This window comes from Chenopodium album, chromosome 4, assembly GCF_948465745.1.
Source record: "Chenopodium album chromosome 4, dcCheAlbu1.1, whole genome shotgun sequence".
Lineage (NCBI taxonomy): Eukaryota > Viridiplantae > Streptophyta > Magnoliopsida > Caryophyllales > Amaranthaceae > Chenopodium > Chenopodium album.
The window spans coordinates 17,107,654-17,135,481 of NC_137837.1; the positions used below are offsets into that span (position 1 = coordinate 17,107,654).

The 27,828-nt window shown below is 34.7% G+C and overlaps 3 protein-coding genes across 7 annotated transcripts; 2 read left to right on the plus strand and 1 right to left on the minus strand.

Annotated features, from left to right (window-relative positions):
- The first annotated feature begins 9,594 nt into the window (after positions 1-9,594).
- Positions 9,595-12,882, plus strand: LOC145628982 (protein REVEILLE 7-like). Its single transcript, XM_081681436.1, has 6 exons — positions 9,595-9,813; positions 10,622-10,714; positions 10,823-10,934; positions 11,028-11,089; positions 11,225-11,614; positions 11,704-12,882. Exons 1-6 carry the CDS (start codon positions 9,781-9,783, stop codon positions 12,340-12,342), a joined length of 1,329 nt encoding a protein of 442 aa, XP_081537562.1. The 5' UTR covers positions 9,595-9,780; the 3' UTR covers positions 12,343-12,882.
- Positions 12,883-18,335: 5,453 nt separating this feature from the next.
- On the plus strand, positions 18,336-24,928 carry LOC145628984 (protein ROOT PRIMORDIUM DEFECTIVE 1-like). Of its 4 annotated transcripts, XR_014111527.1 has the most exons (4): positions 18,336-20,140; positions 20,794-20,872; positions 20,957-21,037; positions 23,803-23,909. XR_014111527.1 is itself a non-coding variant. In XM_081681440.1 (2 exons), the coding sequence occupies exon 1, from the start codon at positions 18,855-18,857 to the stop codon at positions 20,121-20,123; it is 1,269 nt and encodes a 422-aa protein (XP_081537566.1). In that variant the 5' UTR covers positions 18,336-18,854; the 3' UTR covers positions 20,124-20,140; positions 20,441-20,542. The 4 variants fall into 4 exon arrangements, 1 of the variants encoding a protein (XP_081537566.1); XR_014111528.1 differs by lacking the exons at positions 18,336-20,140; positions 20,794-20,872; positions 20,957-21,037 and adding exons at positions 23,268-23,695; positions 24,780-24,928 and having other exon boundaries at positions 23,803-24,014; XM_081681440.1 differs by lacking the exons at positions 20,794-20,872; positions 20,957-21,037; positions 23,803-23,909 and adding an exon at positions 20,441-20,542.
- Positions 22,770-27,515, minus strand: LOC145628983 (sucrose synthase 7-like). 2 transcript variants are annotated; one of them, XM_081681437.1, is made up of 15 exons: positions 27,172-27,515; positions 26,875-27,029; positions 26,598-26,790; positions 26,403-26,521; positions 26,095-26,311; positions 25,913-26,008; positions 25,655-25,828; positions 25,446-25,562; positions 25,208-25,374; positions 24,748-24,972; positions 24,086-24,652; positions 23,800-23,938; positions 23,652-23,708; positions 23,204-23,227; positions 22,770-23,115 (listed from the first exon to the last, which is right to left on the minus strand). In XM_081681437.1, the coding sequence occupies exons 1-15, from the start codon at positions 27,403-27,405 to the stop codon at positions 22,939-22,941; spliced, it is 2,661 nt and encodes an 886-aa protein (XP_081537563.1). In that variant the 5' UTR covers positions 27,406-27,515; the 3' UTR covers positions 22,770-22,938. The 2 variants fall into 2 exon arrangements, with proteins under 2 accessions (XP_081537563.1, XP_081537564.1); XM_081681438.1 differs by having other exon boundaries at positions 22,890-23,115; positions 23,629-23,708.
- Positions 27,516-27,828: the final 313 nt, after the last annotated feature.

Consider the following 27,828-nt stretch of genomic DNA (forward strand, 5'->3'; position numbering starts at 1 on the left):
AACTATGTGTTCTTAATGCGTCCATAGCTCAATTGAGTGGTCTATTGATCTAGACTTGATGGAAGCACCAATGTGGTAAGGTTGGACTTTTTTCCTTAATGTTCTCATAGCCCTTAGGGTGGTTTATATGTTGAAATAAACTTGATGAGACACCTATGTGAGTGAGCAGGGTTGGCATCCTCCTATGGAACCTATGTAGGTTCCTAACAACACTCACTAGAAATCCAAAGGAATGATGGCCTCGTATGACGTTTCATACGGTCGCGGAATTGTATCAAGCCTCTAAAGGTATAGTGTGTGGTGTCGGGTTCTTTCAATAATCTTAGGAGTTCAATTTATACTCTATAGAATGTTGAACACCCCACTCCACTAATGTGTTAGTTCAATCCTTATGGGTTATTTCACTTATGCGCTTATCCTTTCCTTTACTGCTCAGATTTCTAGATCTCATGTTCGATTGCATTTGTGGGGGATTGTTGGGAGTAATGCAAGTCGAAAGATTCGATTGTATTAAGCTATGTTTGATGATAAGTTTCCTTTCTTTCTTGCCCTGCCAGGGCGGAATTGCCCTGGGGGGTGGGGCGAAGAGAAGTAGGCTATTCATCAAACTAGTAAACTCCGTACTTTCAAGTTCCCCACTTGCCCGGCCAGGGCGACTTTGCCCGGTCAGACCGGGCAAAGCTTCGAACATCTTTGCAACTTTCCAACCTCGCGCGCCCGGTAGGGTCGATTTTCCCGGTCAGACCGGGCGGAGCAAAAAAAAACCGGGTTTTTGCCCTGTGTTCTTCGCGCCCGACCGGGCAAGGGCTCGAGAACGCGTTTTTCTCGGGATTTTATTTCCTTATTTTGATTTCTTCTCATAACCTATATATATATCAAATCCTTGAAGCTTTGTGACACACACAAAATTCAATAAACCTACAAACAAAAGGCCAAAAACCAAAAACCTCAAAAGGAGATCTGAGCAGTTCTTGATATAATTCCAATCCTTCATTCGGGGTACGGATTTGAAGGATCGTTGTGTTACCTTTGGGGAGCATTCGTCATTGAGAACCTCGTACCGGTGGTGGCGAAATACGCTTCTAGGGCAGCCGTAAAACGCGTCACAACGTATTGAGATCTACATTCAAAGTAACATCTTTCCTTGTTCTTGTTATTATTTTTTATTGCAACAGATTATTTCCAACAATAATAATAATTAATAGTAATTAAATTTAATAATAACTATAGTAATATTGATTAGTAATAATATTCTTGATGATGATGATGATGATGATGATGATGATGATGATGATAATAATAATAATAATAATAATAATAATAATAATAATAATAATAATAATAATAATAATAATAATAATAATAATAATAATAATACTCTCCCTGACAATTAGCATTATGGAAATCTCAATAGGGAGATCACTCCTCTGCATGCTTGGCTTCAATTGGTCCCTATATTGGGTTTGGGTCAGGCGATGAACGCGAAAACTTACCGATGTGTGTTGTCCTACCAATTGGGTGTTCTATTGTTCTCTGTCTCGACGCGCGTCATGCTTTGCTTGTTCAAGGGTTTTTACTGAGGATATTTTCGGTGATCACGCGTCGTCATGTGCTAGTATCGTGGGTATTGAACATCGACATAATGTTGTTCGGGATAACCTTGTTGATGTTTGCTATCGTTCTGGGATTTCAGCAAGGAAAGAGGTTGACATTAGGTTTTATAGAGGGAACGACGAGGCCCTTAGACCTGCAGATGTGTTACTTTATTCTTGGGATCGTGGTCGCGATGTCTGTGTTGATTTGACAGGGTCTTCTCCATTTGACACAGTCAAGGTATTTGACTTTATTCCTGGACGGGTTGTGGCTAATGCAGCTCATCGAAAGCGGGCCATGGGTTAAGTATGAAGCTCGTTATCAGGCAATTGGATATGGTTTCATTCCCTTTTCCTTTTCTTATTAAACCATATCCAATTGCCTGACAACGAGCTTCATATTATGACTGGCATGTCATGGGCACCCATGTTTATTTTTTCCCCCTGATGCAGTGACTTCTCTTACTCTAACCTTTCTCTTTTTTTTTTTTGGTCTGTTCTTAATCTTCTTTAACTTTGGTGCAATGACTGTTTGCTCTGACAGTGGCCATTCTTCTGGGTAAGCTTTTAGTGGTTCAAGGCCTTCAAGCAAAAACTGATAAGCTTTTGCATAAGTGGACTTCCTGAAGTAGTCATTCACATACTGTTCAGGTTATTCCATTTTGTTTCATATGGTAACCACAGCATGTTCTGCCACATGTTGTTACTTTTTTTACTAAAATAAGTGAAAATAAAGCAAGATATTTAGTGATTTCTATTGAGCAAATTTAACCGATGATAGCCTTATATATGTTGAGTAATTAGCTAGTTAATTTTTTATTGAAGAATAATTAGTTAATTAGCTAATTAGTCGATCATTTACACATATGTACGTGGTGTAATTGTTTAAATTGATTTTATACCAATCAAGAAAGAGATTACTTATTGTAGGGAATATTTCAAGCGCTAACCCCTAGCTTGAACCCCACTGTGATCATACACTAAAGTACGGTGGCGTCCAAAGGGAAAGAAGATAGAGCAAAAGAGTCGCCAACAAGTTTTTTAGGAACTTGTAAACCGTTCACGAGGTGAAGGTTACACCCCTTAACGATCCAAGAGATCGTCAAATCCATAAGGTCTTGAACCAAATAGGGTTCGGGGATGAAGGTAAAAATCCAACATAAAAGAGATTGAACCTGCCCTAATAATAGGCCTCTACTTTATTCTGATCGTATTCATGTGCGCTTTCTGACTAACATGTAATCAATAGGATTACCCTAAACCTGTTTATCTATGTTGGTTGAATATTAATGCACAAATAAAACTAGGGAAATTCTCAATGGTGCTCTTGAGGTTTTTCTTTTTCTCAATGGTAAACAGCAAAAAAAAAACAAATTATCCTTGGTAATCATGAAATTATTACATAAAGTTACTTATAACATTAATGATAGTTTTGTATTAAAAGTTAACTATGGTTAGGTTTATTTTAATTTTTTACAATTAAATAAAAGTTTTTTTAAAAAAAAATAAACAAAAACAAAAGTCAGCCACCACCAATTGCCAACCTTCCTCCCTGCCATGGTGCCACCCTCACCACCACTGACGCCACATCTGCCGACACCCATACCTTTACTCCACCCTCGCCGGCGCGCCGGCCTTCCCAGCAGTCGTCCCTCTCCTAAACCATCGCCCCATCCCCTAAACCCCCTCTTTCACTCACCGAAACCCCATTGAAACCCCTCCCCCAATTCATAACCCCAACCACCCTAACCCACCGCCTCCACCTACGCCCAAACGGCCAGCCCCGATGCGGCTCACTCGGCGTCGGTCGCGCTAGACCCCCAACGCCGGTCGGTCCAGACCTTGAAGCCCATCAGTGGGGCCTCCTATCCCCGCAAAATACTCCAAAAACCATCTCGAACCCTCGAAAAAACCCTAATCGGAACCCTAGCCATGGCTGGGAAGGTCCGGTTAAGGTTTTAAGGGATGATGTGATGGTTTTAGGGGAATTTGTGGGGGAGGGAGGGGGGTTTCGGGAAGAGAGATACGATTGGGGAGGGGGTTTAGCACGCCGACGGTGCTAAGGAAAAGGGGTTTGGGTGCGCCGGTGGAGTATTGGGTGGTGGGTCGAGGGATGGCGTGAGGGGTGGCTGCCTGCTGGGTTGGTGGGGGATGGGTGGTGTTTTTTTAAAAAAAATATATATATTTAACAATTAATATAAAACTAACCCTAATTAAAGATTATATCCTAAAATATATCATTAATGCTATTGTTAATATATATTAAGAATTTATGATTACCAAAGATAATTGAAAATTCTAATGTTTACCATTGAGAAAAATAAAAAGTTGATGAGCATCATTGAGAATTTCCCATAAAACTATTATTGGCGATCACTTGAATTATAATCAAATTAACCCTAACAAGATTATCAATTATCATATTAAGCGTGATTACAAGTACAAATTCCCTTTAAACATGCATAAAAGCGTGATCAAGCAATAAAAATAAATGATCAAGCAACATAATAAATAATCATAAATATAACATTTATAATAATAATCATAATAATAATAATAATAATAATAATAATAATAATAATAATAATAATAATAATAATAATAATAATAATAATAATAATAATAATCATGTTAAGGCATAATATTAATAGCAAGACCCTAGGCATAATACTAAAAAGATTAATAACAAACCCTAGCATGTCACTAAACAATAAAAATCATACATTTAGCCCTAACATGATACTAACATGAATAAATATTAGGAAGAACATAAAAGGCATCATACTTTTAATCATACTTAATATTAAAATTACACTAGACATGATACTAGGAATTTATTGTGATCACCCTAAACATCAAATTAAGGAAAACATCCTAACATGATACTAGGAATCAAAATAACAATCTAAGCATGATTTCTATATCATAATATCAATTAAACCATTAAAGTACTTACTTTGATGCCTCGTACCTCTTTCTAATAACAAAACACACACGTTAGTAACTTCAAGGAAAATAATAAATCAATTAAATAATTAAATAATGGAAAGAAAGATTTGGGACCAAACCCTCAGAAATTAAACCTTTCACGTCTAGGGCGAAGGCAACTTCGAATATGGCTAGGTGTTTCTAAATCTAATGAATGCGGAATTTTTATATTTGAGAGAAGGCTAGTTTAGAAAAGAGAGAGAGAGAGAGTAATCAAGAGAATATTGATGAGAGTTGGTGAGAATTGGTGAATGAAAACGGAGTTTTTAGGAGACTATTTATAGAGAAAATCAGCCAAAAAGATAAAACATCAAAAACAGAGTTCTGACGCAAAAAGCCAGTTTAGCGCCAAACGCTGACCTTAGCGCCAGGCGCTACAGCTGGCGTTTGGCGCTGACTAAGAAATCGACGCGTTTTCTTAAAATCAGATAGAAATTGCCGTACAGGAGGATAAAATTGTATTTTCCTCAAAACGTTCTTTGATTCTAATTAAAACTTTAAAAAGTCAACAAAAGTCAATTTATCAATGCTAATTGAATTAGGAATGAAAAGAACCTTCTAGAAAAATCTAGAAGACTAAAACCATTCCTAATTGCATTAGGAATGATAAATCCATATTAGGCCCTCCTCTAGATCATTGGGCCGCATATAAGGCTCAAACCGGATCCAGTTCAGTAATTTGGCCATAACTTCCTCAATACAATAAGTCTATTGTAGACCCTGGTCCATCTAGAATAGATGGACCACCGGCCCATATACACTATAAACTTCAACTCACGCGACCCAAACACTCTCAATTTCTTTAGTTTCTTTCTTTTTGTAATTTCGCTATACATACATATCTATCTTCTATGCAATAGATTTCATTTATTACTTTCATTTCATTTTTCAAACACTCAACTACTTATCTCTCTCCTCTACATTGATGAATCACCATGGAAGAAAAAACAAGAAAAGGTCAAGAAAGGTAATTAAATATTTAAACAACTTAAAATTTCTTTAGCTTTCTTCAAATTCGTTGATTGATTTCCTTCAAAGTTGTTGTGATTTGGTAAAATTATTTAAATTTTTGTAAACACTCTCGAATTTTTGAACAATATTTACATTTTCTTAGACACTCGAGAAATTCTTCAACAAGTAATGATGAAGATGAACTGTAAGTAAAATAAACCCTATATAATTGTTGAATTTTGAAATTAGATGATGAATTAAAACCCTAAATTATTTGAACATAAGAAAAAATTGGATGATGTATCTAAATTTCCAAAATTTGCTATTTTTGGCTTTTTTACCAAATGTTCAAAATTTGCCATTGTTCAATTTTTTTTTACTAAATGTTCAAAAGTAAGGCGTGGTATATTACAATTGTTCACATATTTTTACTAAATGTTCAAAATTTGCGATGTTCGTATTTTTTACTAAATGTTTAAAATTTGCGATCGATCAAATTTTTTTATTAAATGTTCAAAACTATAGGCGTGGTACATTGCGATTGTTGAGATATTTTTACTAAATGTTCAAAATTTTCGATGTTCAGTTCGGATTTTTTTGCTAAATGTTCAAAATTTGCAATCGTTCAGATTTTTTTACTAAATGTTCAAAAGTATAAGGCCTGGTACATTGCGATTATTGAGATATTTTTACTAAATGTTCAAATTTTTCGATGTTCAGTTCGGATTTTTTTTTTACTAAATGTTCAAAGTTTGCAATCGTTCAGATTTTTTTTACTAAATGTTCAAAAGTATAGGTGTGGTACATTGCGATTGTTCATATATTTTTACTAAATGTTCAAAAAAAATTATGTTCAGTTCAGATTTTTTACTAAATGTTCAAAATTTGCAATCGCTCGGATTTTTTTTACTAAATGTTCAAAAGTATAGGTGTGGTATATTGCAATTGTTCAGATATTTTTACTAAATGTTCAAAATTTTCGTTATCCAGTTCGGATTTTTTTTACTAAATGTTCAAAATTTGCGATTGTTCAGATTTTTCTACTAAATATTCAAAATTTGCGATGTTCGATTTTTTTTACTAAATAAATCGATCAAATTAATGAGAACAATAAAAAATATCAATTAATCGATCATAATGGATTACGATTGAAATCGATCAGATTAGTTTCAATGAATTCAATTGATATTATTAAAACAATAATTTCATCCACAAATTCATCTCAAAATCAAATAATAAAAAAAATTAATATTGATCACAATGAATTCATAATAACTAACCGGGATTGATCTCTTCAGAAATATCGACAATTACCATCACGTTAATTGCAAAAAATCAATGGAAAATATTAATGGAAAAAAAAATCAAAGAACAGAGGAGAGAGAAAACAAGAATTTGAGAAAAAAATGAATTGAAATCGAGAAATAAATAAAAGAGATTAGTTAAAAAAAAAAGATTCTGTATAGAATGAAACAAAAAATTAATTAAGAAAAAAAAGGAAGAAGAAGAAGTAAAGATGGAGGAAGAAAGAGTAGAGCTGCATTTGATTTAATTATTTGTATAGGGGTTTGTTTTAGGAGGTGGTCCATCTAGAATAGATGGACCAAGGTGCACCTAAGAATTTACCTCCTCAATATTCATCGGAATTGGGCTTATAATATATCGTTGGAAAGCTCTTTTCAAGCCCCATCGAACTACACTATTATTGGACCCATATCAAGGACCAACCAAACTGGATTGGCCGTTTTCTTAAAATAGATTTTCAAAAACAGAGAGAAGAGAAAAGAAATTAAAACTATCCGCAACACTAAACTTTCCACACTTTCACTTCATTCGATTATGATCCGACGTGAAAGGTACTAACACTGGGTTTGGTTTTGGGGAGACACAAATGAGTGTCTACACTTATATGAATTGTAAGTTTCAAGCTTATTTCTATAAAAGAAGGTACTTCCTCCGTTCCACAATGATATTCCTGTTTACGTAAATCAATGTAAATTTTTACCCATCTTTGACGGTAAATATCTTTAATCTCTCACTAGCAAAAATTGTAAAAACTAGATATTGATAATGTACTCATCAATACGAAGCAAACTAGATCCCACATAACTAAATTTGTTCTTATAGATTGAGAGAAATTTAGAAGATTCCCTCTTAATTTTTAAAAGTCAAAGATTCCAAAGAAAAACATCAATGTGGAACGGAGGGAGTATTATGGATTGGTCTTATCATTTTAATTTTGCCATATAACAAGTTAATGAAATAAAATTTTATAATCATACTTATAACAATGGTGTTAATTTTTAAGATATAAATGTATTTTGTGATATAATATCTTTATATTTCATCCTTTGTCTTAGGGTCTGTTCTTTTCAGCTTATTTTCAGTTAAGTTCAGTTCAGCTCCAATAAGTTCAGTTCAGTTCTTAATTTTCTTCTCTCATAAAATATTAAGTTAAATCGAGTTCCAATAAGTTAATTCAGCTCAATTCTATAAATCAGAACATGCCCTTAATACTAGACTACTAGAATTACAAAAATCTCATATGATAATATCATATCTACTAGTATTACAATAAAATCACATATGATAATATTATATCGCAATTGACATTTATATATCACAATATTAATGTATAAATCTGAGCACATTATATACTAATAACAATAAAATCTCATATGATAATATCATATCATAATATCATATCATATCACAATAGATATTTACATATCTCAATATTAATGTACAAATTTGATCACACTATGCCCTGTTCACTTCACCTTATAAAATAATATTAAGTAAAAATAATTTCAGTTCAGTAAAAATAAGTTCAGTAATATTAATTTCAGTTCAGTAAAAATAATTTCAGTTCAGTAAAATTCAATTATGTTAAAGAAAAATTATGATAGAAAATCTGTAAAAATAATTTCAGTTCAGCAAAAATAATTTCAGTTCAGTAAAATTAATTTAAGTTCAGTAAAAATAATTTAAGTTCATCAAATATAATTTTGTTTCAGTAAAAATAATTTCAATTTAGCAAAAATAAGGTGAAGTGAACGAGACCTAAGTATAGAAATTCTATTATAAAATGGTCAAACATCTATTGTAATAGATTTCCACAAGCCAAATCTTTCTAAAAATCTCTTTACCATACTAGACCGTGCACAAAAAGTTAATTTTAGGCCCCGTTCACTCATGTTATTTTTGCGGAACTGTTATTTTTGGTGAACTGAAATTAATTTTACAGAAATGAAATTATTTTTACAGATGGTCTATTATATTTCTTCTTTTAAGTTTATTGATTTTTTATTGAATTAAAATTATTTTTACTGAATTTAAATTATTTTTGCTCAATTGAATTATTTTTACTAAAGTGAAATTAATTAAAATGAAGAATTCATAGAGTAAATTAGAATCTTCATAAGTATGTTAAAAAGGGGAAATTAGTCGTAAAAGGAAGGGGGAATTTTAGGTCATAAAAGCAAAACCACGTGAAATTAGCAAATACGGATCTAACAACGTTAAGAAGTCTTGAGAAAAAGCGTAAACACACAACTCCTCTCAACCAAAAAAAAAAAAAAAAAAGCGTAAATAAACTAACACATAAAAAAAAAAAAAAAAAAAAAAAAAAAAAAAAAAAAAAAAGAAAAAAGCACAAAAAAGTGGGAGCCGCAAATAGTATCCACGTGTAAGAAATATTATGGCAAGTATACTTGACCATCTCACGCGCGCGAGTATAACTAAATAAACACTCACATCCCACCAATTTTCTTCATAAAGAGCAAACTTAAAAATATTAAATTATTTATTATTAAAATAAAAAATCTTATCCGATAAAAAAAACAAAAAAAAAAAAAAACGAAGGGAGTAGAAAAAAAGACAAAGGATTGCCACGTGTTAGAGGCGAACTTTGAACGTGAGCCACAAGAATCCACAAAGTTCTGGAGAATTCTACCAAAATCTACCCTTAACAAATATCATAATTCCCATTTTATCCTCCAAAAAAATCCTCCCACATAAACCCCCCTTTCTTCCCCATTTTTTTCTTCTCTTAACAATAAACTGTCTTCTCTTCTTCTTCTTCTTCTTCTTCTTCTACTTTCTCTCTCTTACGTGGCAATCTCTCTCAAAAATTTATCTGCTGTTTCTCTTGTTAATCTCTTACTGTTAATTTGTTATTCAGTTGAATTTAGCTGAATATTAAGTTTCTGGAAAAAATTAAGATCGAAGAAGATTGGATTTTGATTCGATGCTTTCGTCTTCGTCTAATATGGCTGCTCAAGTAAGTCTTCGTTTAGATTTGTAAATTGTTTTGTGATTTTTTCTGTTGAGAAGATTTATGTTTTTGGATATTTTTGTAATTGAATTGATTAGATGTTGTATGACTTTCGATTGATGAATTAATGTATACTGTAGTTTGGAAATAATAATCAATTTTTAATTCAGGAGGATAAGATTAATTAGGTGAATTTTACTAATTTGTTTGAAATTGTTAATTTGATGATTGATTTCATATGATTACTTAGAATCTAAGAATTTTGTTTAGTTGATAGGAAATGAATTACTCAAAAATTTATTAGCTTAGGATAATGAAGTATGATTTTGGTGGATTAATTATTGTTATTTTTTGTTAGATAATTTTGTTAATTTGAACAGTTATTTAGGTGTTGCTTGTGATATTTAGTGGTTAACCTACTTTTGTTGTGCATAATTATTAATTTAATTATAAATTCATAGCTAATTTTGGTATTTTGTGAGTTGTTTTTGGATTTGATGCTGTATAAGTGTATAACTGTGTTTAATTATGTTGTGTATGGTTATTTTTGGTAAATTAGTCCAAAATACTCGATTTCGGTATGTTTGTGTTGTGTTTCTGTTTATATGATTGAGAATTTGATTAATTCTGAATCATATATACAGATTGACAAGTCTATCAACTGCAATTATGACCGGAGTTGTTGTTGGATTGGGTAATTCAATGTTGCATTTTCAACTACATGATTCCGATTTCGTTTGTTTTGATTCGATACGATTGTGACCGGAGTTGTTGGAGTTGGATACTGATATTGAACTTTGTTTAACTATATCAGGAGGAGACTAGTGCTGCTCAATCTAGTTCAGGCAATAAGAATTCGCCGGCTACCGGAGTGCAGTCAGCAGTGGGAGAAGGCCAAGTTCCTAAGGTGTTGATCATTTCTTTGCCTATTAAGTGGCAAATCATTGATTTCAAAACTGCGTTGTTCAGTGTACCTTACTCTTCTTCTGTCCTCTTTCTCCTTAATTAAAAACAGATTCGAAAGCCGTATACTATAACAAAGCAAAGGGAAAGATGGACGGAAGAAGAGCATAATAGATTTCTTGAAGCTTTAAAGCTGTATGGCCGAGCATGGAGAAAGATTGAGGGTAAGTTTTTGAGAATTAACTTTGATGGTTATACACGAATGTGAAAATATAATCTGCTTGCGAAGATGCTGAATTACTTGTTTTTGTGTTCAGAGCACGTTGGCTCTAAGACGGCTGTCCAAATCCGCAGTCATGCCCAGAAATTCTTTTCAAAGGTCCTTTGCACACTTTTTACCTTTGTTTGAAGTAAGTTGTACTGACCGTGACCTTGAAGGCGTTGTGAACGTTCTTTAGAAGGTCAAATTTAAGTGGCTCATGTTTCTGATCCGTGTCTGTGTTTGTATGTTCAGGTTGTTAGGGAAACAAGTAACAGCAATGCAAGCTCGGTTGAGCCAATTGAGATACCACCACCCCGTCCTAAGAGAAAGCCGTCACACCCATACCCTCGCAAACTTGTGCTTCCATCTAGAAAAGATATGCCTATGGAACAGGGAGCTAGATCTGTGTCTCCAAACTCCTCGCTCTCTGAGCAAGATAATCAATCTCCTACTTCAGTTTTGTCTGCTGTGGCCTCAGATATGTTAGCATCTGCAGATTCAGCTGCCACCAAAAGCAACAGTCCATCCCCGGTATCTTCAGGAAATTTTGGCAATGAAGTTGCAAGGTTGCGTTCAGAAGATAACGCTTCTCAAGGGGAAGTGCATGAGTCCAAATCAGGATCAGTTGCTCCAGCTTCAGTGGTACTTAATTAACTACTTGTTTGTATCGAAAACTTTGTTTTACTACTGTTTTTAAGTGTCATATTAACTTAATTGATTTGAATGTGCAGAAATTGGAGCTTTTCTCAGATAAGGAGTCATCTGACAAGGAAGAATCAGGCTCTACAAAGGTCCTTAAATTATTCGGAAAAGATGTAGTAGTCTCAGGAAACTCTGAATCATTTACTTGCTTGAGCAAGTCACCCTCGTCAGATATGGGGGAAGGAGTCGTCCAGGCATATCAAGAAGATTGTAAGCCTGATAATTCCAGAGAAGCACAGGACCATGTGAAATTTAATTGTGAGCATAGTAATACATACCAGGTAGAGAAACCGATTCCTCTTCCATGGTGGGTTTTCTTCAAAGGGATGTCGGTACCTCCCTTTAAAGATCCCCAAGAGAAGGAAAATCAGCGAGATGGATCTTCTGCAGATTCAGATAGCGGTTCAGTGAATGAAGGAGAGAATCCAGATAAGAATTGGGAAATGGAGACGGGGTCTGGCCAATGCGGTCCACAGTCTGACAAAGAAAGCAAGTCTGTAGAGGATTCATGTACTCCGAAAGAACTCACTTTGATCGAGAAGAGATGTGTTGACAAGGGTAGAAAGGGCTTTGTTCCGTATAAAAGATGTCTCTCGGAGAGAGACATGCAATCATCGACGATACCTAATGAAGAAAGAGAAAGTCAAAGAATCCGACTTTGCCTGTAGTAATATATCCTAGCGAGGTTTCCTTATTTAGATAGCTCATCATTTATAACTATCCAGACTGAAATATCCAATTCAGTATTCACAAGGAATCAGTACAGTCATACAAGTAGCAATTTTGGTCGCGATATGACTATATGTCTATATATGAAGTCTGATCGTATAACCTTCCTCCAAGGTGAGGCAATATATGGTGGATGGAAGTTGATGGCGCGGCAAATAAAGGCTCCTCAGAAAGTGAAATTGAGGGGGTGTTCTGCTCAGTCCTTTATAGAAAAAATTTCAAACTTTGCTGGATCTTTGACCTTTGTACTGTTTCTTCTAGCTTTCAGGTTTCCCTCAGTTTCTGATTTCTAATTTTTTTTTTCTTTGGGAGATTTGGTTTCTAGGTCTTGTATACCAGGGTCTCAGTTCATTTTTTTTTTCTCTTTCCTTCCCCTTGTTTGGGGTTTATAATTTGTGAATTATTATGATTAGATGTTCAGATTTTTTTGTATGGAATTATGAAAGTTACACAGAATTATGGTGGACAGATTTGTTGTATTGGGCCGTGCCTCATTTTGTCAAGAGTTTTTGTTCAGTGCTTGAGAATCACAAAAAAGAGCAATTTAGTGAGTTATACTAGATCCTATACAAGGTTTGGGGAACTTCAAGTCTACAACTTCTAATGGTGGATATGAGATACGCATATATGTCCACGCGCTAGCATGTCTCGTGTTCAAGTAGGCAGACAAGGCAGTGCTTGAAACAAGTGAAGAAAAATTAATTTGGAGTTGTGCCAAGCTTGTGTCAACTTTTAAAAATGATGTCCATACACTATCGACCGACTAGTAACTTTGGTAAGACTTGTGGCGGAGTCATGCTATGTCAGATGACTCAGATCATTTTCATGTCGTATTTGATCGACCTTCATGGTAGTCCGGCCCATGCCTAACGCCCTAACTCTAATAACTACCGTCTCATTATAGGATGTGTCTGATTTAGGCATAGTGATTATGTGGATACGAAAGAGAGACAGAAAATCAGAAACCAGTAAAGCTCTGACAAAATGATCTGTCTACTTGTGACCTCCAGAAGCAGCAATCTATGGAATTCGACATTGCGTCATATTTGTGGCTCTAGTTTGTTAAACAACGCACAACCATGTGCTTATGCGTCTACATTTTGTTGGTGGGATTTCTTGCATTCCACTTTGTGACTATGTGGGCCATACTGTTCATATTTGGAAAGCTTGGCTAATTAACATTGCATTAGTACAAATTTAGCATTACCAACAGGTTTATTGCAACATAATCAATTGCCTCATTTTACAAATATTTTATGTTGGTGGATAGATTTGCTCTTTTAGGGTGCTCGTTTAGGACTTGTTGTCAATTACTTATGGCCTAGTTACCCAATGAGGAATTAAACAAGAAGTATAGTCATACAACCAGTTACGCGTACAGTCAAATTTATGCTACAATAAGTTGTATAATAAAAATTATTTTCAATGTAATAATTAGGATTAAATTTAGTTGAATCTAGCTCGGATGGATAATAGATCAAGTTGAATTGGGTTTGTGTTCGAGTCGATAATGAATATGTTGAAATTATTATAAACACAAATCTAACCCATTTGTTAAATGTGTTGAAATTTAATCTATAATCCAACCTATTTATTTCGTTAAAAAAAAAAAAAAACTATTTATTAAATGAGATATTATTTAACCTTTTTTTTTTTTTTTCTTAGTACTACATTGATATTAAAATTAGTTATGTCAAATTTGCCATACATATATTTTATGCATGATTTTTATTTTTCAAGTCATTATGTTTAGCCCTTAGACACATTTTTTCAATATCATATTTAGATATAATTTTAATATTATAAACTAATCAAGCTATAAGGTTAATTTTGAGTTGCAAATTCGCTATTTTTGAGTTAGATTCGGCTAGGGTTAGTAAATCGAGTCAAGTTTTCCCATATCTAGCACTAGCACATTATTGTCCTAATGTGGCTTTTATAAGCTCCATCTATATCAAATTTATTGCAACACTAATTATTACACATATTTCCCGTCAAAATAAAAAAAATAAAAAAAATAAAAATTATTACACATAATTTAAGAAATATAAATTGTGTACCATGAATTAAGATTTTATTATTGTGTCTTGCTAGAACAATATATATTTGCCAGAAAAGGAGTAGTGAGATTTTATACTCGTAAAAGAGAAATTAGTAGAACAATTCAACAATCTAGTAATCATGAAACTTTTCTTAATACAAAAAAATCTAACAATTAATTAGAATTCAACAAAAAATAAGTAGTGCTGTGATTATCAGAAACAAAAGGATCGAATTCGATAAAAGGATAAAATTAAAATAAACATCTGACCTCTTTTTAATTGTATATGTTTATATCTATCATATTGATTTCCGCATTTGTCAACTCATGAATTTATGTTAATTACTTATATGGTAAATTTTTGGGTGAGACGGACTCACATAAGTCCACCATCTTCATTCTATTTCTTCTCCTTTCTTTCTCCTCCCGCCCATCAATGGCGGCCTGATCCTCCAGCACTCTCGGCCTCCTCTCCTGTACCTTTCAACTTGTCAGCGATGAAGGATCTCCTCCAACTCCCCCCTAAATCTACTCTCTCTCCTCTCGAACCTCAATCCAAAACCCTAGAATCTCCAACCCCGGCCTAGATGAGTTCATCTGATAGTAGCGAAACGAAGAGTATTCTGTCAAAGTTGGGACAAAGATTAAGCCTCTTCCAAAACCTTAATGGATGAAGGAATCTGATTTCCTCCCTTCCACTCACTTCCCATGAATTTCATATTATGTTTGGGCAATATAATTTTTTGATTTTAGATTAATGGAGGATGAAAAAAAAAATGTCAAATTGGTTTCCTTCATTATTGAAGCGACTTTGAGGTGATTATTTTCTTAAATAGTCGATTATCAATTTCATTATATTGTCAATTTCCTTAAAATTTTATTGTTAGGTATTAGATTAGTAATAATTGGTTTAATATTTGTCATATATTAGGAAATTTTAGTCAGACTTGGGATTATTTTAGTCAGGAATAAGATAATTTTATCACGAATAAGACTATTTTAGTCAAGAATAAGATAATTTGTATCAGGAATAAGACAATATTATAGAATTTATAAAATGTTGGTGCGCGGGCTTTGATTGGGTTTCTCAGACCCGAGCCTTTTTGTTGCTGAGCCTGGTCTCACGTGAGTCCGTTCTACTCTTCTCTTGTAGTAAAAACTATAACTTCCTCGTACAAATGCACAAATTTATAAAAGCAGGGAAACAAGAGACATTAGAACTCTAATTTGCTATTTTCACACAAAAAAAAAAAAAAAAAAAAAAAAAACGTACTCTAATTTGCTATCGAAAATATAATAGGTATTTTTAAACAAATATTTTTTGTTTCATTTAAAACTTTAATTTGAAATGCTATAATGTGTATATATTAATTGAACATTTAGCGATAGATAAATTAATTATATATATATACTACGTATAACTTAAATGAGAACGATTTTATGTGTGCAATTTTTGAACAAAAAGTGCATATTATTTTAAACTGAATGTACCACCTTTTCTTGATTAAAATAAATGTACATATAATTTTAATACTACCTCTGTTAAATGCTATGTATAACTTTGGGGTATTATTTGTGATATATAAAATATTCCAAACTTGCACATAACATTTAACGGAGATAGTAATTAAAATGTGAACATTTTCCTACCTTATAAAAAGTAGGAGATTACTCTTATGAATAGTGCACGAACCATTATACCTTTCAAAATGCTTGATTACCTTTTTATCCCCATGTGTAATTAATTTTGCAATTTTTCTTAAAATCCATCAATTAGGCTCCATTCACTTCACCTTATTTTTGTTGAACTGAAATTATTTTTACTGAAACAAAATTATATATGCTGAACTTTAATTATTTTTACTGAACTTAAATTAATTTTACTGAAATAAAAATATTTTTGCTAAAATGAAATTATTTTTACTGATTTTCTATCATAATTCTTCTTTAAGAAAACTGATTTTTACTGAACTGAACTGAACTTATTTTTAGTGAACTAAACTTATTTTTACTGAATTGAAACTAATTTTATTGAACTGAACTTATTTTTACTTAATATTATTTTTTAAGGTGAAGTGAACAGGGCCTTAATCATAAATTAAATGGAGAATGGATTAATTAAGATTAGAATTTTCTATATTTGATGGGGGTTATGGTTTAATTACATGACAGTATTAGTCACTAGACAACGAAAGATTGTTGCTTTATGTGGGCGTTATTTTAAAGTAGCTCAACTATAAAGTATAGAAAATTACACAACTACACAACATCTAACACATTTATCGTTTATATGCGAATAACTTTGATAAAATATTATACACAAATCGGCATAGGACATAAAGGAAATCAATAATAATAATTCTTCTCAAAGGGCTAGCTGTACCGCGCGCATCGCGCACTTTGGAATCCCTAGTACAAATTGAAAAATAAAAGAGACTAAAAAACAAACAATTTATCTATACTATATAATAAAATAATCACCAAGATTAATCTAGAAGTACACGTGTCGCAATTATATTAAAAATTATCCCGCCAAAGACTTTTTTTTTTCTTAAAAAATAATAAGATAATTAATAAAAAAAAAATATAAAGCATACGTAATAGAAGCGTAACAACTTTAATAAATAAAATATTAAATGTATACAAAATCTACAATAAATACAAGCTTATATAATTATATAAATATAATTTTTTTCCTGTAAACATTCGAGCGTTGCTCGGGCAAAGAACTAGTTAGGCACTAATGTCATCACCTTATTTGAAAATAATTTCCATTCGATAAAATATGTTCGGTTATATAAAAATAAGTTTAATTTAGTAAAATAATAAGTTTGTTAGGGCCCGTTCACATTTACTTAATTTCAGTTCAGTTGAGCTCCAATCAGTTCAGTTCAGTTCAATTCAGTTCAACTCCAATCAGTTCGGTTCAGTTCAATTCCTAATTTCCCTCTCTCATAAAATATTCAATTTAGTTCAGTTCAGTTCAATTCAGCTCCAATCAATTCAGTTTATTCAGCTCCGATCAGTTCAGTTTAAATGTGAACAGACCCTTAGGACCTGTTCTCATTGACTGAACTCCGCTGAACTGAAGTGAACTGAGTTGAGCTAAATTGAACTGAATATTTTATAAGAGAAGGAAATTAGGAGCTGAACTGAATTGAACTAAACTGAACTAAATTAAACTTAATTGTTTCTCAACGAATGAGAATCTATAAAAATAAGTTTTAGGAAAAATTGCTCCCATTAATCTGAACTTTGCCTCGTCCGCCGAAAATAATCCCAACTTTCGTTTATTATCTATTGCACCGAACTTTGGGGGGTATTAATTTTCGTTGCACCCAACAGGTCATCTAACCTGTTGTAGCAAGTTACCTAGACACGTGTCAGCGTATGAGCGGCTTAATTTTTTTTTTTTTTAAAAAAAACAAAAAATAAAAAAATAAAAAAAACCCCAAACCACCCACGCCCAGCGGCTGCCACCACACCCTCACCCCCATCACGCAGGAAAATCACCCCCACCCTCGAAAAAGCCCTCCCCTGCTGCCGGAAACCGCCGCCCAGCCTTCCCCCTACCTCGAAACCCACCCTTTCCCTTCCCCCACCCCCGAAAACCATTCCCCCACCCTCGAAAACCCCTCCCTCACTCCCGGAAACCGCCGCACAACCCTCCCCCTTCCCTCAAAACTCCCCCTTTCCCTTTCCCCACCCCGAAAACCCCTCCCCCACCCCTATTTCCTCCCCTCTCCCCCGCCGTTTTCCGACCCGAATCCCCTTCCCCTTCCCCTTCGTTTTCGTCGTTTCCCCCTCCCCGTCGTTTCCGCTCCCTTCCCCTTCGTTTTCGGCAGGTGGGGAGTGGTGGTCGGGGGTGGGGGCGATTTTCCGGCTGCGTGAGGGGTGTTTTCAGGTGGGGTCTGGTGGAAGGGGTGGGGGAGGGCTGGTGGATGGGGTGGTTTGGGTGGGGGGCTGGTGGTTAAGGGGGAAGGGGTGGGTTTATGTTTTTTTTTTTTTTTTTTTTTTAAATTTTGTTTTTTAATTTTTTTTTTTATTTGACCATTCATGTAGTGACACGTGTCCAAAAAAATGTAACACACAAATGTTGACCGGATTAACCGGTTGCAGGTAAGTTGGGTGCAACAAAAATTAATACCCCCAAAAATTCGGTGCAATAGATAATAAACGAAAGTTGGGATTATTTTCGGCGGACGAGGCAAAGTTCAGATTAATGGGAGTAATTTTTCCTAAGTTTTAATCGGAAATAAACTTAAAAGCGCGGGGATGGAATATAATTGATATAGATCGTTGCCACCCTTGCCAGCATCTACAGCAAGTCCATCAGCAACTTCCCCCTATGCCGGCGACCACCACCACCACCTTACACCCACTTCCTTAATCTCTCTCTTCTCTTACGCCATGAGAGCATTACTCTTCAAATATCTTCGAAAAAACCCAGTTTATTTACACCAATTACCTGAATCACCAATCCAATTTGGCCCATTTAATCACTTCATTCAAAGAAGATGGAAAAAACCCGCGAATACTGCTCAAACCCGGTTAGAAAATCGAACTCGGGACCTTAAACTTGATTTACTGACATCCCAAATCAGGAAACTCAATATTGCACTCCACCTGTTCGACTTAATGTCTCAGAGAAGACGCCATTATGTTTCTGTTCAAATTATGTCTCGTTGGAATAATGTAGTTGGTCTTAATGTTAGTATGGGTGATTTTCTTGGTAATTACCCGCATGTTTTTGATGTTTTTACGCACCCTGTTAGGAAGAATGTGTGTTGTAGTGTTACAAGAAAGATGATGGCTTTGATTGAGGAAGAGAGGGTTGTGATGGAGGAGTGTGAATTGGATAATGTTAAGCGGGTTAAGAAGCTTTTGATGATGTCGAAAGAGGGTATGCTTCATTTACATGCCTTACGATTGGTGAGGCGAGAGTTAGGGTTGCCAGTGGATTTTAGAGAGTCGATACTAGGAAAGTATACCGATGATTTTAAGTTGGTTGATCTTGAGGTTGTGGCTTTAGTTGAGAGGGATAAAAGTTTGGGAGTTGGGGGCGTCGAAAAGTGGAGGGAAAAGGAGTACAAGGAGAAATGGTTGAGTGAATTTGAGACTAAGTATGCATTCCCTATAAATTTTCCTACAGGTTATGTTATAGAGAAAGGTTTTAAAGACAAGCTAAAGAATTGGCAAAGATTGTCTTATGTGAAACCTTATGAAAAAGAGGTTAAACGGAGTCGTACTAAAGCTGGGATTGAGCGTTTTGAGAAAAGAGTTGTGGGAATTTTACATGAGTTTCTGAGCTTGACTGTTGAGAAAATGATGGATGTTGAAAGATTTGTACATTTCCGGAAGGATTTGGGGATTGAAGTTAATTTTCGCGAACTCTTGTTAAAGCACCCTGGGATATTCTATATCTCTACTAAAGGTGACACTCAGACAGTTTATCTTAGAGAGGCATATAGCAAAGGTGAATTGATTGAATCTAACCCGTTCTATAATGTCCGAAGAAAAATAATGGACCTCATGTTGCTTGGTAGGCGCAATACTAATGAGTTAAAGGCTGACAATGCAACTTATGAGGAGAAAAGATGTGCAGAAACTGATAAGATTGTGGAAGGGACAAAAGATGGAGACTGGGTTATTCCGCTGTTAGAGAGAACTAATGATTGAAGTTTCTGTGAATGCTGGTGAGGATATGTGGGGATCTAGTGCATTTATATCATCTTATTGCTTAAGGTTACAACTTGGGATTTATTTATTCAAGAGTCATATTGTCAAGTTTCTGAGCAAAATCTTCATACTATCGTTTTGTGCGGAACTATTGAAAAGTTTAATTTAAAGCACAGATTTCTTTGTAGTTGAATATAACACATTATTCAATGAAAATGTTGCTAGAACTGAAGTGAAGAGTCATTATTTCTAAAGAATGACGATCCCATTGATGTTTGTTGGTAAACTTGAGTGTCATCTTTACATTTCAGCTGTAGGTTTGAAGTTCTGATTTTTGCTGGTCATCCTTTCATTATATTACTATTCATATCAGAATGGTTTTGGAATAATCTGGAGCAATGATGTAGACAAGCTTTATTTAAGTCTATTGGTCAGTATATATCTATGGCTTGTGCATAAAGAATATGTCAACTAAGTAGAACTATCTGAATGTGGGCAGATTGCAGGAGCTCAAGCAGAGTTTGACCTTATCTTCAATACTGCATGTTAAAAGAAATACTAATATGGTAGTACTAATCTAAAATAATGTATGGCTCTTAAAGTTTTAATACCACTTGGTGAGGAATTTCTTTTATAATGCGGTAAGTAGAGCTTCTTTGTGTTACTGCAGGCACTATATGTGAGGCTGTAGTCCAGATGAGGCAACTATTGATGTTATCCTTTGCTTGGAAACCATTTCTGATCTTAATGTAAGAGAAACACATTGTTGCTTGTGGTTGCTAGATGACACACACTTCTTTGATGACCTGAATTTTTTTGTTATGTGCATGCAGGAAGATGCAAAAGTTCATGGATGGATTTCTAACTTTGGTATTGGTACAATCCCTGAAGATTTTAGCAGCCTGCTTGGCTAGGTAACCTAACTGGCACAACAACTTTCATATTTAGAATGTAATTAATTTCCATATTGTCTGTTTCCATGTTTTCTGATGCTGCCTGCTTTAATACTTTGTATTAGTTTAATGGGTGCTCAAGTACAAATAGTCCGAATGTAACTTTGTAGAATCTTCAAATGATCATTTATCTTGTTACAAATATTTATCGATGAAATTTTGGCTTCAAGTTTGGGAATATGATGACAAGTATGAATATAAATGTTCCATGGTGGATATTTGACTAGAGCAAACATAGAAGATAATGCTACAAAGTCTAGGAATGATGATAACCAAAGTATCCTGGGGTTTCAAAAAACTATTATTTCTCATGATGAAACATTTGGTAGTCAATGATGGTAAATAGTTCGTGTAGTATTGGAAGGAAAGTCACATGCCAAAGTTCATGTTAATGTATCTCCGTCTCAAATTGGTTTTGAAGATTTATAAAGAATATCACGTATTTTGGGCTGGAGTTGCATGTTGACAATGGTATGGAACCTTCCTCGCAAAATTCCACACAAATCCATGAGCTAATTCACTATTTGTCACTGTCCACTGATTTGTTGAAACAAGTTCCTATTAATCCTATATCGTGCCCAAAGTAAATACAAGGCTGTGCCTAGAATATCTATAAAGCTTTGATTAAGATAAAATATTTTACTGCTGTTGGCTGTAAGTTTTATTTCCGTGTATAATAGAGGAGTTAATTTCAAATAGATTTTCATCTTCAAGAAGTTATTGTTAAGTGTTTAATTTTCATATTTATGTCAACATATTCAAGAACATAATCCAGCTGGTGTGAAAACTCTTCAACCTTGTAACTCAGTTTATATAAAATTTAATTCTAATTATAGCAATTTTTGGAAGGTATTACAGCCTGAAGGTGAGTGGAAATGCTATGCTATGAATTCTATCCCAAATTACTAAAATAAATTTTCCTAAATATTGATTAGCTTGTTAAGATCTCTTAAGAGTGGAGAATAGTTAGAGATTCTTTAACTTGCCTTAAAAGCTTACCAAATGCTTGCAGATCTAATTGTCAATTTACGAACAAAGTTGGTAGGAATAACTTAAACCAAGGTGATCCTGTGTATGAATCATGCATTTATTGGTGTTGACTTAAATAGTGCATAAGAAGATTTGGGACGGAAATATCTCTTGTATGAGATTGCGTTTTAGTTCTCACATTTCATTAATTATTCTACTCTTTATTAATGACAGTTGTTGCATTTTAGAGTAGTTGTGATTTAACTTCCTTTGTGCTCTAGACCATCCCACTCCTTCAAGCTATGAGTATGCTACTTTTAAGAATTTTTTTGGAAAAAACTGTGTACTTATCAATTTATCATTGGGGGGGGGGGGGGGGGGGGGTTGTGTGATTTATTCATTCGTCTGTTTAAATGACAAGCGATTGTTTTCTGTATTTTTATTTGTCTAGTTATGTAAAATTATCGTATCTTTATGGTATTGGCATAAGGGTTCTTATTCTGTGGAAATATAGGATCAGGCTGATAAAGTAGCCTTTGGCATTTCTCCCTTAGACTTCAGTTTTCTTTGTGATAGTCATTTTAGCCACCTTACTTCTACCATAACTCCCCACCCTGCTTAATTTTCTTTCTTTTCCCTTTTTTGGCTTTGGGATGGGAGGGGAGTGGCCAAAAAGAAAATTAGATACAAAATAAAAGATGTACAGATTTTTCTAACAGAAATATGAAGATAAAAGAGTATTTCATATTCCAATTTGTAGTTGAAGTATATCTCTCTGATGTTTACATTTAGTTTCTTTAGTATACAACATGTATGCTTGATTCTGTAGTCGGGAAGCATCCAATTCTTGAATATGTTTAAGATTAATTACAATAGCATTGAGGTAGCTTTATTCAGAAAGGCAATGCCTTTTGACTTTGGTAAGTTGAGAAATGAGTCCAACAAATTAGAAAGAGGAGCAGTAGGACAATGATAAAGAGTAGCTTCGAAATGGCTTTGTATACAGCTGCATACGTGTTTCTTGGGGAAGATTCAAACTGTGCCATGTGCTGAGTTAAGCTCCGAACCACCTGGAAGTCATAAATAACACTGCATTATGTCAAGTATAAAATTGAAAAAACAGTATTTCAAGTCATTGATTTCTATGCCCCTGTTTACCTCTGTATCCGAGTTGTCGGCCGCCTGGTGCAGAAAATGAGAGATTGTGTTAGTCAATCGTAATTTTATTGGAAATAGAAAGAGAAGAATTAGGACACACATTCCTGCTATCCTGCTTTACTCTGAACAAGCCAAACACATTAAGTCTGGTTATATCTAGATTATTGGGAGGTTCTATGTTCGTAAGTTACAAATTTGGAATGATTTCAAGTTAGTTTTATGATAGCTTTTGTTAAGGAAAAACAGAGGGAAAAGTATAGTAATTACAGTAAAAACATGAGGTTTGTAAAAAATGGCATTCCATACTTAGTTTGATGAGAAAATTACTCTATTTCTAAAATTAGGCTTCCCATCATTATAATGTAGGAACAATAAAGTTTTATTGCATGAAGGAAAGACTATATATGGAGAGAATAACAGCATGCCTTTTGGGTGGCTGCGGCCTTACTATTGGCTTTGGTGCTGGCTTTGGAACTTCATAGCTTGGGATAGGCACAGTTTTCACCTGCAACAGGTTTTTATTAGTAAAATAACCTTAATGAAGTGTATCTTGTATGGAGCTGATATGACCTATTTTCAATGGAAATGAAACATACCAGATTCCTGTATTCAAGATTGTAGAACATTTGGATGTATCTTTGCTTGGCTTGCTTCTCTTGATTGTTCAGCATTTTCCAGAAGGTATACATGCATCCCATGTTTAGCAATTTGTTCGCATATATCTTCCATGTGTAGCTGCACAAGAGTACAAGAAAAGGAAACACCAATAAATGCCCTATCTCAAAGGATTACGATGACCAGCGACATACAAGTATGATTCATTTGACTAATAGCTCTGTTGGTTGGATTAAATTTTCTTTGAGATATTTATATTGCTATTACCATTCATATATTCTCTGTAAACTGGCTGCTGAGACCTTATTCCAGTATTCATCATCATTCATACATTTCTGGAAAAAGTCAGCAATTTTGTTGCTCGTCACATCTCCATTGTGGGGATCAATATGAAAGCCAGAGACACCATCAACGATAATCTCTGCTGGCCCCCCTTGATTTGTTGCAAAAGTGGGCAATCCACAATTCATTGCTTCAATGACTGTGAGACCAAAAGCTTCATATAAAGCAGGTTGCACAAAAGCACCTCTTGTATCAGCAATGAAACGGTACAGCTCCCCGTTTCTGTACTTATCAGTCTGGGCAGCAATCCATCTAAATTGGCCATTCAATTTGTAATTCTCTATCAATGAGTGCATCTTCTTAATTTCAGCCATTTCTTCTCTATCTTTGGATTTTGAGGGATCAAAGAAACCTGCCACCACAACAAGGTTGACCAGACTCCTGAGTCTGTCATTCCTCGCATACCACTCAACCAGTCCAGTAATATTTTTCACTGTATCCAGCCTTGCCATGGAGAAAATGATGGGTTTCTTCTTGTCTTCTAGGAATCCCCTGTTAAAAAAGTATACTTAGTTGCTGAAAATTGGAAGAACGTTATCTTACTAGTATGATACTTAGATACAGGTTTTGCATCCTTCTGTACTTACATGTGTTCATCATTATCCTTATTATTGTACAGTAATTCTTGAATCGCTGGATGGAAGTGTGTGAATCGCCTCTGTGCTTCTGTGGAGGGAAAGTAGACAGTTTGGTCTGCTCCAGGTGCAGCAATATTGAATTTGGGGTCAAAGACATTGATGCCCGAAGCCACCCTGTATAGTCCTGGGAGAGTGTATGCTGCATGGCTTTCATACTGGCCAGGTCTTTCTTTGCTGCAAAAGATCAACTCCATATAGTATTTTCTTGGTCAGAAAATTTTCAAATTTATTGTCCTAGGGCTAACAGTGATTAAATCTTATAAACAAAGCTTTAACTAGGATTGAAGATAGATTACTATCTATGTAAAGATCTTATAAACTTGCTTTGTGCTCCGGAAAATGCAAATAAATTCATATTTTGGGAATTTCAAAACTTAAAAGTAAGAAGTATAAAGTCTCAGTGTCTGACCTTCCTGCAATTTCTTGAAATGTGCTCGTGATGATGAAATCTGCTGAATTCATTGCTATTATATCTGCTGTGAATTGACATGAAAAGTGGTACTTGGAATCCTTTTTTCTCCAGCCAACATCTGAATCTTCATATTTCGTCTTTTCTAAGGCGTGTGCTATGGTGGCCTATTTTCAAGATAAACGATGAATAACAAAACAGAGATGATTCTTACAACGTATTATTTGATGCTATTTACCAGTGTTACTCCAAGCTTGTTTGCCATGAGAGACGCAACCAGGTTTCCATCAGTGTAATTTCCAATTATAAGGTCAGGCTTTCCTTCCATAAGCTCAAGGATTTTGGTTGTGGCATCCTGGTGTCAAATGAAAGAGAAGTACTTAACAATCAGAGTGATTTATAATGATCTCAAGTGGTAAGTCAATATATAATTTAATGGCTACATGCCTGTGTAAACTTCTCTAGGTATGGATATATGTCAAAACGAGAAACCCATTGGCGGAGGATCCCATTCTCTGTCCTAAATGGGACGCGAAGAATGTTAGAGTACTTGGTGCCCTCAATTGATTCGAGTTCCTGATTGCACTTGGTTCCTTGAGAATCTGGTATTAGTCTGGTGACCTGTGTGACACATCACCAATCAGCTGTATTTTCGAGTTTCATAATTTTCAATGAAATTATGATTTCATTTGAGATTGTACTCACCACTAGAATTTGAGGCTTCACAGTAAGCCCTTGATTCTTGATTCTGATGAGTAATTCCTCTTCTAATGCTCTGACTTGATCCAAAATATAAACCACCTGCAAAGGCATTAACAATAATCTTATTCATGTACTTTGTGCTTCTTTTGCAGGCTGTTTTAGCAGTTTAGCTACCAGACACATACCTGGCCCCCAGTATCTGGCAAGCCAAGAACATTTGCTTGACCAAAGTAACCATGTATTGAGAATATCACAACATTGAAAGTTGTTGGAAGCCTGCCGAAGAAGTTCTCCACGTTCACTGGGTCTGGTGCCTGGAGCACCTCGGAGAGAAAACGCATAGTCTCTTTGACTCTTGCTGCAGTATCACCCCATCCTTTCTCAAAACCCCACTCCTTCAGTCTGTTAAAAATATTGGTATTAAGTCTTCTATTTTATTTTTGAAAAAACTGAAATAATTCCTTTTCTGATGTGTTAAGTCATAATGGTGTACCTCAACTCGAAGGTCTGAAATGGTGTATCAGCAGGAAATGATGAAAGGAACACCTCAGCCACAACCAGTGCGGCCTGCAGCTTTGCTGGTGTGTTCAGTGTCTCATTGATCATTAGGTTCTGCCAAGATTAAATTCAATACATGAGCAATAATGTCTAAATAAATGCACGCAATTATGTTAGTTTGAGTTCTTACATCATCGTGGTGCTTCATTGACAGCAGGTGTTCCACAAGAGGCTTTGCAGCCTCCTTCTCTCCCCAGAGTTTTGAACTCAAGAACTTTGATATAAAATTCATTCCTTTTCCTATTGAAGAAGACAAAGCAAGGCGTGGGGTAGAATATTCGAGTGCCCCAAAGTCCACCTCTAGTGCATTATCATCCTTGGCCCTGTGATGTTCACACAAAACATTCTGTTGTAAGCACCATATTTGAAGAAATGGAATTCTGTTAATATATCAATGATAAAACTACCATTTCTCATCATATATGGTCTCTTTGAATTTCAGATACTCAGTTGCATTGATGCCTTCGACTGTGAGATCATTGGCATTTACTTTAACGTATTCCCAATAGCCAGGATTTGGTCTAACTGCGAAGGCAACATGGGGAGGAACAACAGCCGCCTCCTGTGGATTTTCAGACAAAGAGAAACTTTTAGATACCAGTAAGTTACCTTTCAACCTCTTTAAAGGAAGAGAAAATTGAAGGGAAACAAAAAGATGTGTTTGGTTTGGTCATCAAATCATGTGTTTTTCCTATGTAATATACCTGAGTCGAGCACAAAATATAGCCTAGTGTGCCTTCTAAGACTTGAGTTCTGTCAGCAGGGTCATCAATGGATTTCTCAAGCTCGTCCATAAGATGATGAAGCTTCATCAACCGTTTCCCCTGTTGTAAATACCTAGAAAAACACTTTTTCATTAGGTATCTTCTCTCCCTCAATGCTTCTGGCATGTTATCAGCTATTGAATCGGATTTCATCAATGCCGGTGAAGCAGCCATGATGTCTAACTTCTGTAAACTATATTACTCGATTTTTTTTCGAGTATCTTAGGGGAGGGGGAAATGATTTTTATTATCTTTGGCTATGATTTGTGAAGTTGATGCCTGATATCCGGGTATATATAGTTTTAGAAGGTGGTCTAAGACGAGTACACGGTTGGACGAGAAACACAAATCCTTACAAATACGTCAAAGGTATTGGATAGGGCAAGAACATTATTCCTTAGTAAGAATCTCTTGAAAAGAATGCATTGGAGAAGGGAGATACCTTGTTTATACTATGTTTAGAATAACATTTTTTGCTTTACTTTTTCTATTTTCTTTCCTTCTTTTAGTCGTATTCTTTGCCTGTCCAAGCCATGCAAGTAATTTAATACTTTCGTAAGCAATTTATGAAGTTTTGATGAGTACTAAAGTACTATG